Source organism: Nymphaea colorata, chromosome 4, assembly GCF_008831285.2.
Source record: "Nymphaea colorata isolate Beijing-Zhang1983 chromosome 4, ASM883128v2, whole genome shotgun sequence".
Classification (NCBI taxonomy): domain Eukaryota; kingdom Viridiplantae; phylum Streptophyta; class Magnoliopsida; order Nymphaeales; family Nymphaeaceae; genus Nymphaea; species Nymphaea colorata.
In genome coordinates, this window is record NC_045141.1 from 15,896,834 (window position 1) to 15,910,538 (window position 13,705).

The 13,705-nt window shown below is 40.7% G+C and overlaps 2 protein-coding genes across 2 annotated transcripts; both read right to left on the reverse strand.

Moving 5' to 3' along the window:
- Positions 1-5,625: 5,625 nt before the first annotated feature.
- LOC116253440 (uncharacterized) lies at positions 5,626-6,224 on the reverse strand. Its single transcript, XM_031628255.2, has one exon. It carries the CDS (start codon positions 6,172-6,174, stop codon positions 5,734-5,736), a length of 441 nt encoding a protein of 146 aa, XP_031484115.1. The 5' UTR covers positions 6,175-6,224; the 3' UTR covers positions 5,626-5,733.
- A 5,629-nt stretch (positions 6,225-11,853) lies between these two features.
- LOC116253114 (uncharacterized) lies at positions 11,854-13,379 on the reverse strand. The gene has a single exon (XM_031627883.2). It carries the CDS (start codon positions 13,051-13,053, stop codon positions 12,586-12,588), a length of 468 nt encoding a protein of 155 aa, XP_031483743.1. The 5' UTR covers positions 13,054-13,379; the 3' UTR covers positions 11,854-12,585.
- Between the last annotated feature and the right edge of the window lie 326 nt (positions 13,380-13,705).

The following is a 13,705-nucleotide window of genomic DNA, read 5'->3' on the forward strand; positions in this document are numbered from 1 at the left end:
TATAATTCACCAATTAAAAAGTTTATTTATATTTTTTCAAAATTTTTCTGCTTAAGGGCAAACTAAAAACAATTTATGACGAAACCGAGGAAAACTTCATGCTACCATTAGGACCAAAAGCTAAAACCCACCTTTGCTCTGATCCCTTTAATGCTTTTGGTATTTAAGGTTATGACGTATGTGTATGTTTCAACTTACATATATATGTGTATAGGAGTTCTTTTTTTTACAACAAACAGAGTCGATTGTGGGCCATTCGTCATAAAAGAGATGGAGACAGGATCCCAATTAGAGCTCCACCACTTGGCTAGAGGATCTGCCCTAACCCTAATTACTTTTCTATCAAAAAGGGATATAAGAAAATGAAATTTTATTTTCCTGTTGGATTATATGGCTATAATCATGGGAGATTCCTATCATGGCTTCCAACTAATACATTTAAAAATAGGTCTGGTTCATTTGTTAATCACGCACACACACACATACATATATATAAGAGACAAAAAGTTGGCCTAGTGAAATTAATGATTAAATTATTATTTTTTTGAAATATCACCTTATAGCTATGATATTAAGACTGATTTGATGAGAAACATATATTAAGTTAGTTGTTTTTTAACTTAAGTAGTGCTTTTTAATAGTAAAAAATGAATGGCTCTTACAACATCAAAATTTTGGTAGTACAAAGATTTTTTTTTACAAAAATGACTTCAAGTAAAACATTATTAAATTAGTGTTTTTAAACACATTAGAAGGTTCATATTTTGCTTAAAACACTTTCTTCTTACATGAATTTAAGAGGTCTGGTTTTTATTCCTTACCCAAGTGGTCTGGTACCTACCACTCTAGAGAGAGAGAGAGAGAGAGAGAGAGAGATTTGGGACTTTGACATTTGGGGATTCTTTATTTGGGTTTAATTTTGATTATGGGATTTGAGTGTTTCGGTTGCATTTTGATCCGCGGTTACTATACTAATCATTGTTAATGATCTTTGATATGTAAATGCAAAACCATAAAAATGTTGTTTGTTCTTAACAACTTTATTTCCCATACAGTGTACCATGTAATCGTTTGTGGTCCGGTTGAAACTGATTATCTACTATACCTTGTTACATTTGCCAGAGTCGCATAAACTATAGCTATGCAATCAAATGTTGTTGGGTGTGTTCTATTTATCAGGGATAAGAATGATATGACACCAAGCTATAAAATATAACATGTCATGTCTAAGTTGTTTGTGAGGGAAGGAGATGTAAAAATGATGTTATGATCAACCAGCCATTAGGATTTTATCCTTATGATGTTTGAGTCATTGATAAATAGGTTAGACTCAAACAGGTTACCAAATAGGTTAGGTAATGCATATTTCAAATTGTTAACTCTTGTTTCTTTCTGCAAATTCTAGAGATTGAGATTCCTCAAAATGTTAGAAAGGGGCGGTTATGCGATCAAATTGAGTTTTTTTTACAGGAGATCTAAGGCTGCTATTTATAAAAAAGCATGCTTTGAGAGGCCATATTTGTTTAAGAAAAAGGACAATAATAGGGATAGGCTAGACTAACAAATTAATTAATGTAGCCAACTATTTTCTAATTAAAAGAACAGGTTGATTGATAACCAAATAGTCTGCTCCATTCTAGGTATGCCTTGTTTAGAACGAGTTAGAATGCCTAGAACACTTAATTAATGTTTTTTAATTGGTTGTTTGCTAGCCGTAATAAACTGTGACATTTCCATGAACTTACCTAAAATTTAGGGTAGATTTATATACCAATCTAACACAGTATTCAACGAATCAACCCTTCTTTTTTTTTGCAAGTTTATGAGAAAATAACAATACTGTTGCCGATGCATTCATAATAGATTGTCACTGTCTAGTGATTCTGACTTAAAATTTGGTGTTGATTCATGAAACATTATGTTTCGGGTTTCATGAATGAGCTCTAATTTTTAAAGCAGTTTTTTTTTTTTTTTGTTTTAAATGATAATTTATTACTAGTGAGAAGCAACCTTTTATTAATCTACCTAGCTTCAATAGATGTATGTACTAATATTTGTGATTATTTGTGGTGAATTGACTAGGATCGAGTGTGATTAACTTGTTCCGATTAGTCTTTTGTAGTCTTGAATGACTTGTGTTTGGCTTTTCATTTGACAACTTAAATGCCAAAACTCACCAACTTTGTCTTACATAAAAAGTGGCAAACGGATGAATCGAACCTTATCTGCCCATTGGACAGCCATAATTCTTCTAGTTGCAACAACCTTTTGGCTCTCAGATTACTGAATGTTAATGAAGTTTCATCTTTTAAGATTCAAAATCTCTCTATCTCTCTCTCTCTCTCTCTCTCTCACACACACACACACACACACAGAGACAGTCACACACATAACAAAATTTTATGGGTCAACCATCCCTTTCTGTGACGAAGTAAATGCTGCCTGACATAAAGGCCTGAGGATTGTCTTTAATTAATGACAAAATTCTCTTGCGCCATATCTCTTCTTTATTTTCTCGCAAAAGTTACTGCTCCGAGCATCGATTCGGAGCTTGTTCCTCAGCTTCTGATGATCGACCCATCTGTTGGACTATCTAGGCTTGGATTGCCGTGTTTTTTCCCTCCTTCGGCGGCACTGTGCTGTTCCGAAAAAATGCCCTGCTGTTTTACTATAAATACCATGGTAGGCTTTATAGTAACCCCAACCACAGAGTTTTATATGCAGCGTCTAAGAGATCACTGATGTTTTATTTGCAGTGGAGGAAGATGACAAGAACTACCACCAAGGGTTTTTGCTATTGGATCTGTTGTTTGGTTATAAAACATTGAGCTCTCAATTGGTGATTTTTTACTTCTAGTAAAATCAAAGAACTTTAACTGCTACACATCATTTTTAATTTTTGAGGTCTTATGTCCTGTTATCCGTTTCAGTGGTCAGGCACTGTGATTCATTTTCTTGTTATACTCTTGGGATCATACAAGGATTGGACTGAAGAAGAGTTGATTCTGGTTTGCTGATCTCTAGTGGCTCCAGGGTAACTGATTCTAGAGGAGCCTCTTATCACGTAATGGAGCAGCACATGTCGTCGTCTGCAATGGTGGATGATAGAATGTTCTGTGCACCCAGAGAAGCCATTGGTAGCAGTGGGCTTGCCAATTATCACATCTACAAGAACGAGGTGGGACAAGTGAATAGGCTTCTCAGCGTGGTCCCTGACATATAGAAGCAGAGTCTCATGCTAGGGAAGATGCAACAGCCATTTGCTGGGGCTGCAGGATCAGGCCTGTGGTGAACTGCCTTATAGATCCAGTGGTGGCCTTGATGCTGCGGTACGTATGCAGAAAATTTCTGCATGCAGAGCAGGTTAAGAGAAGAGGACAAGTGGAGTAAGGATGTAAACAGAGAAGGGAAAACCACGCTGTGAGGTTCTGCCTGCTGGTGGCATCTTTGGCCACTTTGTATCGCAGTGGCGCAGCTTTGCGCTACAAACAACTCATTAATGGTTCATAGACATTTTGCCACTTTAACCTTTAGTGACGGTACCTAGGGTGATGACCAAAGTGGCGCAAAGTTTTTGTTACTGAAGATCTTTAGTGACTCAATCTTGCGCCACTAAATGTGAAGCCTGCTGTAGTGACAAACACACGCACACACAGCCCCCACTCAAGACGCAGACGACTCAATTATAGGCGCTTGAAGTTCCCTGCTGTAGGATTAGTGACGTAAAACAAGAAATTGACCTCCTGCCTTTGCTTGTGTGAAGTCATCTTGCATAGCTTTACCTAACTAATAATATAGCACGCTGCAGGATGATTACTCTAGTCTAGTGACTCAACTTTTGAAAGGTACAAATCAATTTTTGTCCATTTTCAAATGCTTGCTAGGACCAAGGCTGGTAAGATTCCATCTGTTCTGATCGTGTCTTGGATTTTCATTATTAATACAATCAAGGTTGACCATTTGCATGATTGAGTTTCTCACAGATCTAACTTTATAAATTATAAGGTCCCTAAGACTAACATTCTGTAATGAATATATCAGATGCAGATTTCGTTATGCATAAATAAAATTGCATTGTACGTTGGATCATACTTTTTCAGATGCAGGAATCTTTTGGCGTTGTTGAATTTTGTGTGAAAAGAAAAACACTTTTGAAGTAAAGGATTGCTGGGGGTAGGCCCTCTACCTCAAATGGAGATCACTAGTGTGCGAAGAAGAACACTTTTGAAATATCGGAGGCCAGTCAACTAGTGTGGGCATAACTGTAGAGAGGCAAGATCTAAGAACATTTCAATTTCATTCTCTTGAATCTATTTTGGAGATCATTTTGAGTTATAATTTGTGCCGATAATTGAGTTCGCAACGAAAAACTTAAATGGAGAGAGAGAGAGAGAGAGGAAAGTTAATAAAAGTCAGACCACTTGGTTGAGGGATAAAAAGTTGACCCATTAAAATTAATTATTAAAGTATTTTTCGACAATCTAATTATATGAATATGATATTAAGAGTGATTTGGAGAAAAACATACTTTAACGTAGTCATTTCTTTTTAACTTTAATAATGCTTTTAATAATCGATGAATCACTCCTATAACATCAAAAGCTTGATAGTAGAAAACCGCATTTTTTTTTCAAAAATAAGATTTATAAAAAATTAGTGCTCATGAACATACTAAGAGATTCACATTTTGATTAAAACACTTTTTAATGCAAATTTAAGAAGTTTGATTTTTATTCCTTACCCAAGTGGGATGGTATTTACCAATTACCTATATATGAACAAGAACTTGACCTGTTAATTTCTTGTTAAAAATATTTTAGACAACATACGAACATTCTAATGTGCTTATCAACATCAAATGTCTTAATTCAAGTAGCTTTTGAGAAAGACAATATTGGTTTTGCTACTATCAAAAATTCGATGTCATGAGAGCGGTTTAATTACTACAGAAACAATCTTAAACTGAGAGCTCTCATCAGAACATTCTTAAAATTATAGCGATACGAATAGCTTACGCAAAAAAGTACTTGATCATTTTTAAGTGGTCTAATGTTTGTTCCTGACCTAGTTGTCTTCAATTTAGTAATTCTTAACGCTTGTATATATAGTGCTTCAGTGACTCGTATACATTGATATCGAAGTATTATTCTTTTATAGATGGAGCTTTGACAACAACTAAGTCTAGAGAGAAGTTCTTCGATTTACATTCATTCAAAACTTCCATACAAACGTTAGTATGTTCAGGAGTAGGTCTTTTTGTCGAAATAAAATGGCCTTACTATTGATCGATAACAATTACATATATATAGCAGCTCCAGTCCAGATTATGTCTTACTTTGTAATATGAAAATATGACAACGAAAATCATGTCTTTCAAGGCGCAGTAAGATTTAAGGCTTAAATCTTGTAAACTTTACAAAATATTGCTCGTGAGCGCAACTGTGTTTATCTTTCGACGATAAGATGCTGTGATTTTCGAATTATGAGAATCCACTCTAATATAATGTGATGGAGATCTGTCCAATTGAAGGGAGGGAGAGGATGGAAGGTCGCAATCCAGAAGTAAAGTAAGAGAGGGAGGGAGAGAGAGAGAGAGGATTGTACTCCTAAAGTAGAAAACGATGATTTGGGCTCACTGTTCAAACAGGTATATACAGTACTTCATTTTTTTACACAGATGTATGTATGACAGGAGAAGAGAAAAAATCAGAGGCCACTCTCTCCGGCAGGCCGTCAGAAAGCCTCGTCTATCGTTCCCAAGATCGGCTTGAAAGCGGCGCCGGCGCCAACCTTGCCCACCGGCACCCCCACGTCTCCCGCCGACCACGTCACCGGAGCACCCCACTCGCAACCACTACCAAGCGCGGAGCTGGCCCTGACGGCGAGCTCGCACATGTCGGCCAGCGTGAACCGGTAAGTGAGGCGAGAGAGCGGGAGAAGGAAGTACATCTGACCCGACTCCAGCGGCTCGCGGGGTCCCAAGCGCACCGCCCGCGAGTCCACCCTCATGGACTCCGCGCAGCACAGGAAGCAGTCCGGGTTCCGAGCGACGACTTGGCCGGCCGTGGTCGGCGGCCTGAACTCCAGCAGCCCGCCCTGGTGGTTGATCACGATCGCCGCCGGCCGGCATCCGGCCAGCCCCTGCTCCTGGACGCTCGTCACACAGTTCCCCATTGCGAAAGCGAGAGAGAGCTCTAGAGGATTGAGGACTTTGGTTTGGTGGGTTGAGCGAGTTGGGGGTTGGAGGGATTTATAAAGAGGGGATGAGATGGCACTGCACGTGCTGCTTCCATACTTTTATCGAGAAAACGATTCCTCGTGTGGACTTGCTCTCCCCCACGATTCATGTGATTTTTTGAATCGTCTTCCCCAAATTGCCCTCAATCTCCACCTCGCTCGAATCGGTTTTTTGAGCTCAAGCACATCAAAATTATTATGATTCCTCAAGACCAGACGCCCAGTTGTGCTTTTTTTTTCATTTTTTCTACATCTGTTTGATTTTTTTTGTGAACGCTACTCTTCTTTTCAACAGTAAATGGTAGTAGGCATGACATTTGAAGCAATACTTGACTTCGAAAACAGGATTATAGAAGGGTGGCTTTCGCATCTCACAAATTGTCATATGCCAGTTACGATTAAGGGTGAACAATGAGTCAAACTACTCGAGCTCGACTCGTTAAAGCTCGGAGCTCGTGAACGAGTTCGAGCAAAGTCATCTGCTTAACGAGTCGAGCTCGAGTTCATGAAAATAATTGAGTTGAGTTCGAGCTCAACACGTAATTACCGAGTCAAACTCGAGCTTTAATCGAGAGTATGTCAAGTCTTAATCAAGTCGATATATTCAAACGAGTTTTCGAGTTTGTCGGGCCTTAATCGAGTCGAGCTAGTGTTCACCCTTATGTTTTGATACCAAGGAAACGATGGAAAGCAATGCAAATGGAAGTAGTTTAAACTCGTCTCGGTCTCGGTCTCTTGGAGGGGCAGTATGGACCATTCATAGGGAAGTCTGTGGTGACGGTAGGGTTGGTAAAGTGCGTCCCGTGACAACAAATCAGGGATTGCCGGGGAACTTCGAGGAAGCGTCGCACCTCTCTGCTCCTCCTCCTACTTGTCCCCCTCGACAACACGAGAGATTCGCTCCCTCGGAAAAAAAAATTTCAATCCAGCAGGGGACCAGGGACACCCTCCCCTGTTTCGGATCCGGATCTGAACCGGACCTCAAGTTTTAATCAGTAATCAACTACACCCAACTTGGTAAAAGGGTTGAATGCTGACCCACACCACAATTGCAGTGACTCAATACTGGTCCGAATACCAGACTTTCACCCTGAGATCCAATTGCTTTTTGGATCCTTAAGATCCATAAAGAACCAGATCTAAATTGAATGGGGATGAGGTCTTTTTCCCAGGCCGGTTTTGGTGGGACGAGCGAGTCACGGGCTCATGAGCTGACCCTGCTCCTGCACTTTGGTCGTTGACAATTTGGCGCCTCTTTGTTCACTTTTCAGTCACTTTCCAAAGGAGTGAAACTTTTGGGGCTTTGGTCAAACCCAGTCTCATGAGTCATGTGATAACGCAACTGCATTGAGGGCGGCAGGGCTCGGCCGGACCCGGGCTGGCTGACTCGGTGAACACTTAACAAACAAAGAGTAAGTCAAACCGAACCGAATAAAGAATGTTGATCAAGCTTGATACCTTCGAATCAACTCGTGTTGATCCCAAACTAGAATGGCTGAACTGGAGCTGAGTCACTTATGGTAAACCAACCACATTACTCTATCTTTGAAAAAGACATGATTTGGACTGTGCTCAAAGTGGCTCGTTAAAAAATACGCACATTGATTTGGTCGTGCCAAGAATGCAACTAGTAGTAGAACTCTACATCTATGCTTATCACTCGTGAGCCAAACACTAGACATCCAAAACTGTAGGATATAAAAATATATACATTATGTGTTTGTTACTAGCTGACAAGGCAAGCCAATCCGACCCGAGCCGAGCGGAACAACTTGCTCATGCATGTTTGTATTATTCGAGAGCCAAACACGAGCCGAGCCGCTATAATGCCCGTGTTTATCCTAACATCAAACTAATTAAGGACGTTGACGAACTTAATCAAATCAACAAGTTTGTCGTCATTCTAATTAGATCTTGTTCAAGCTGCCCAAGTCGAAGCAAATCAAATTAAGGGAGAGAAACAGCCCTGGTTTGTGTGGTCGGAGGTTGCCAAGCAATTCAAGACACATACTGAACCAGCCACACCCTGCAAAGAGACAATAGATGCTGAAGATAAACTAGATTATAGATTGCTCTATAAAAATACTAACTACGTGGATCTGTTGCTTGCTTAGAAATATAAAATTTGTACGACCAACCTGGCTGCCGGAATCACAGTGGCCAAACTGTCGTCTTCTTCTTTAAATTAGTCGATTTTTTTTTCCGACGCGTCGGCGCCGGCTCCTAACAAGGCAACAGATCCAGCTGTGTTGATGTGTGGAACAAGAGTATTATAAACCCTAGTTAGCAATCTCTTGGAGGCACAGATCGTTGTTTTATCAGGTCAAATTTGTGTTGCATTTTCTTACTATCCCCACATAATATTTTATGATACTGCTTATAGTAGGACACCCAACACATCGAGGATACAAAATTCAGAATGCAACTCACCATTCATCTTGTGGTCGATAAGATGTATCAGTAAAATCCTCAAAAATAAATACTAATATTTTGTCTGTATTAAATAATTGGTCCATCGTGCCTGGAATTAAAGGCTAGTTCTACACCTTAGGCAGCATTGGACCTTAGTCTTGTTATTATATTGGGTTCTTGTAGGGTCTTTCTTAAATGTGTACCTACTTATTACATAATTATGACAGGTACACTTTCCTGGCTTATATATAAGAGGGCCGCCCATGGTTTGGCACTTAAATCCGTCTCATTATTCGTCAAGGCCGTCAAAGCTATGTTTATTTTATATGATAACTGGTATATTTTTAAAAGTGGGTGTTTGGATGACACACAAAAACATGATTTTCGAAGCAAAACTAATCCCAAGTTTTTTTTTTTTTTTTTGTGTGTTTAGATGCCATTAAAACTGGGTTTGAATAAAACCTAGTTTTGTAAAAGGAAGTGAAAAAAAGGCCCTTCTAGCATGAGTAGCCCACTGTCTATGTTAAATGGCAGAGTCAATTTTTTTTGGCTAAGTAGCACTAAGAGTTTAAATTCTTAAACTTTAAGCAGAAACCACATTATAAATGAGTAAAATTTAAAAGTTAAAGTACCAACATATAAATATAATGATTTCTGTGTGGAGATAGTGTGGGCAATTGCACACACAACTTATAGTCTTTGCCCTTGGAGTATAGGGTTGTATGGGGGCTTAGAGAAGAGATAGTGTGCTATCTATTTAACACCATATTCTACTTTATTAGTCTAAGTGCCTAGCACCTATAGATAATATCAAACCAATAAGCGTTTGCTCGACCAACTATGCTAACCACTTCGAGCATAATTCCATTGTCTATGGTAATGAAATTACTACTATTCACAATGATTTCAATAATACTTTAGAGACGGGCAGATGAAATTGATATTCGAAATTAAATACAGAAGACTGACCTTCAAATAAAATGAAATTTTACATAGCCAGCTAGGAGGTCAAACTAATTCAAGACACTGCAACATGAGCCAAATTGCAGTCTAAAAGGAAAAACCTCATAGAATTAAGTGGAAACATTTAACCGGTCGACTGTGAAAATGGAGCACATGCACTAAAATCTCAAATGTGGATACGTGTAGTCACTTAGTTCCGCATGGCTTCTGTGACAGCAGGAATCTTCTCCGATTGCACCGGCAGAATTGCGAGGCTGTTGCCTCCTCCTTTTGTGCTGTTCGCTGCTGCTGCCGCTATCTGCTCGGTGGCCTACTCTGCTTCTGCACCGGCTTTCCTTCTTTTCAGCGTTGGCCATGACTGAAGCCAGTCCTCCGTCGATGCCGTTGTGCATCTCCATGCTCACGCCAGCAGACTGCACGTAGCAGAAACTGCCACAGAGTGCGTGCAAAAATGATTACTTAAAAAGAGCAGTGATGGAACGTCGTCACGATATCGAAGAATTCATGTTTCTTCAATCGAGGCAACGGTAGATCCGCCTACTTGTTCAAACGCCAGCTATTCGTCTGTGCACGAGGAAGGAGGTCCCTCGCATAGCCTCTCACTTGCAGCACCGGCAGGCTCCGCGAGTATAAAAGGTGCTCCAACTCAACTTCTTTTAAAAAAAAATACGTTTAAGATGCGTTTCTTTCGTCTCGATCTTAGATTTGTGGATTTAAAGTCGGATATTTCTTCTAACTAATCTTAAATTCATGAATTTTTTATGTATCATATAGATTTATGATCCGCACTAACAAAATTTTTTAGTTTGTAATCTTTGATTCAAGACTATCAAACACTACCTTAAGCTCAAAATTAAATCAACTAAAATTATGTTTCCTGCTAGATCACTATAATATATAAGGTTAGATTGCACAAAAAATAAGGTAATCTATTTTGAAAGCCGTATTTTGAAGTTAATCATACAGAAGCATCTTGTTTCACAGTAGCCTGCTAGCTCCCGCCTTGTCTATGGGGCCAACCCCCTCTGGAAACATAGCCAGCGAGTAGTTGCTGATGGAAGTCAGGAAGAGTATTAAGTTGAAAACGCTCGATCAAGCCTAAACTTAATTTTGCCTTTCTTAAGGCATGCCAGCTTACTCCCTTATGTTTTACGTACTTAATTAAAGTGACTAAACCTAATTAAAAGATAATTTGTTTTGTAGTGGCTGTAAGAGTTATAAGCATGTTCTTGGTAACATATTAAATCAACGATGGGTTAACAAGCTGGCTAACAAAGGGTAAAGGTAGGGGTGTGAGATCATTTTGAAAATATGACGTGCCAAAATGGGAGATCTCGTGGCTCTTTTTTGTGTTGAACAGGTAAAAGAACTCGTTGAACTTGCAGCATTAAATGGTTCTTCTCATTTCTAGTCTTGCAACCATCTATTTCATTGGAAAACAAGCTGTACAAGTGGCATGTTCAAGTTCAGCTCATTTAGTTAAACACTTTATTGAGTTTCGATTTGAGTTCAACTCGTCGTGAAGACCGATTAAACCGAAACTATATCAAATTCAACTCGAAAGCTGGTTATATGCACTACCCTTGTGCTAAAAAGTGACCAAAATACACCGATTTGTCAAAAGGAAATATTCTTTATGTGGACAAAAGATGGACAGTGGAAAAAATGAAATCTTCAAAATGTCCATTACATTTTCAAAAACTGTTAACACCGCTATATTTCAAGTCATCTGACGCTAAAATAGTGTTAGTGAACAGCAGCTCTTGTACTATCTTAGAACTAGAGCATGTGTTGGAGCTCGAACCGCCACTTCCTTTTCCTATCGGACCAAGCTCTAGGTACATGGGGGCGGAGGCAGAGGCTGGTACGGGCAATGGCTCCCCTTCAGATTTTTTTTTTTAAGTTAAAAATTTGACTTTAGCTTCCCTTTGATGCACATGAGCAAACCCTAAGGTGGCGTGCGCGACTCAATCTAGTTCAACTCATTCAACTTGTTCATATAGTACTAAAAACACTGTTTGACCCCTTCACAGGCCACCACTTGAGTAAGTGATCATTCTTTGTGTTTTTTATAAAGGAGTTCTTACTTTTTATTATCAAGGGTATTTTGGTAAATCTGTCAAGAAATTCAAATGGTGTGAGATAACCTTGGTTTCATACTTATGTAAGCCTTTCCGTCATTCATTTTTTTAAATGTTTTTTAGGAGTGAATTGTGTTTTCCACTGCCCTTAAAAGGAAGCTACTATCAACTTGATTTTCGATTGTATTACTATTAATTGGAGACACAAAAATGCTACAGCTACCGCATCATAATTTAAACCCAAGTCCTTAAAAATGTGGACCATCTTGCCACCCAATGCGCTACTAACCCCTCAAACTTTTTTCAAACATTACAAGAGTCTATGTGTCTCCATCTGGTTACAGTTGTCCACATCCGTATTTAAAAAATAGAACACAGATCCACCAACCCTTTTCGAATGTGAGAATCTTGATCGCCTTCCGTTTCCTTTTCAAAGAAATATGAACAAGCATTAATAACACATTTTTATCAGCATTATGCTTTTGGGAAATTCATGCAGAAACGGCCTTGTCACACCAGCTATTGATGAGGATGCAAGAACAGTCTGCTGCATTTATCCACTGTCTCTCCTGTCCTGTCACCAGCTGTGTTTCTTTCCTCCTTTGACCATCTACCCACTTCCCATGGAGCTGATCACCAAACTTTTCTTCCTCAAAGGACACCAAAAATGGGATCACGTGCCTCTGTAGGCCCATCCATATCCAGTTCAAAAGTAGTCGCCTTCCAAGCAGTTGCAGAGATCATGACATATTCCGTGATATTAGTCGCGAAAAAGAAGAAACAAGAACTCGAGAGGTACATTTCAGCAAGCTCCATGGCTTCCATTGTTAGTTTACATCAACACTCATCAGTCCATGACTCCATTCGCACATCTGTGCACCCAGACAGCCGGTCAGTCTCTCCCTTCCTCGATGGTATCGAGCCTACCCCGAGCATTCCGACCATATACAACGGCCCCGACGTCCCTCCCCGAGCCCCAGGCGGGCTCCCGGTCATCCGCCACGAACCCGGCGTAGCCCTTCCGCCGGAGCGCCGCGGTGGCCTTCGCTGCCAGCGCGGCCAGCTCCGCGGGCCTCAGCCGGTGCCGGAGCGAGCTCAGCGGCAGCGCGAAGTAGAGGTGGCCGGGTTGGAGCTCCTCCTCGGCGCCAACCGCCGAGACGAAGCCGTCGAACTCCATGTCGTCCGAGTGGCAGATGAAGCACGAGGGGTCGCGCCGCAGCAAGTACGACGCCTTCACCGGCGACGCGAACTCCTCGAGGTCGCCGTCCGGCAGCACCAGCTTAGCCGTGCCGCAGCCGGAGGCTTTAAGCGGCGCCGGCGCCGTCGCCACGGCGGCCTCGCACGAAGAGCAAGTGCCCATCGCTTCTCAGGCAGAGAGAGGATCGGGGGCGAGTGCTCAGACTCCAGCGCGTGTTTTGCGTCTTTGCGTGTGTGCGGGAACACGAGAAGCTTATATACAGAGGCGAAGGGGGTAGGCTTACTCAAAAACCGCCACGTGTCCCATAGTTTCTTGAAGGGTCCGGGATCCCTGCAGATTCGTCGGTGTGGAAAACATGAGGAGCAATTCCCTAACGACCATAATGCCCCCTCGGAGCCGAGCTCGACAAGACCGAGCCCAGTTCCCACTCATAAGTGGGTCAAGGTGGGCTCGGGCACGTTGCTAGCGGCTGATTTAAGGTCAGTCGTTAGTTCAATTTAGTACATTTCAACTCCCCCAATGATCGTAAATCAGTGTAAAAGCTAAATACTAGTTTGGATGTCATATGCCATCTTTTTTAATCTTATGCAATGCGTTTGTTACCTAAATACGAAGAATAAATAAAAAGAATGCATTAATCATAAGATTACTCCAAGCAGTTTTGGATCTCATAATCGCTACTTCACTTCCCATGAATCATAAAAAACGAAACATCTAGCAGAGGGTAAACACGTAATTTAAATTGCAAAGTCTTGCTGGTGGGTGCAATTTGCCAACCTGGAAATCTGGCCACCGCGACAGCGCTGCCTGCTGC

Bases quoted from the DNA above. Each gene is read 5' to 3' on its own strand.
- LOC116253440 (XM_031628255.2), bottom strand. From the start codon at position 6,174: ATGGGGAACTGTGTGACGAGCGTCCAGGAGCAGGGGCTGGCCGGATGC.
- LOC116253114 (XM_031627883.2), bottom strand. From the start codon at position 13,053: ATGGGCACTTGCTCTTCGTGCGAGGCCGCCGTGGCGACGGCGCCGGCG.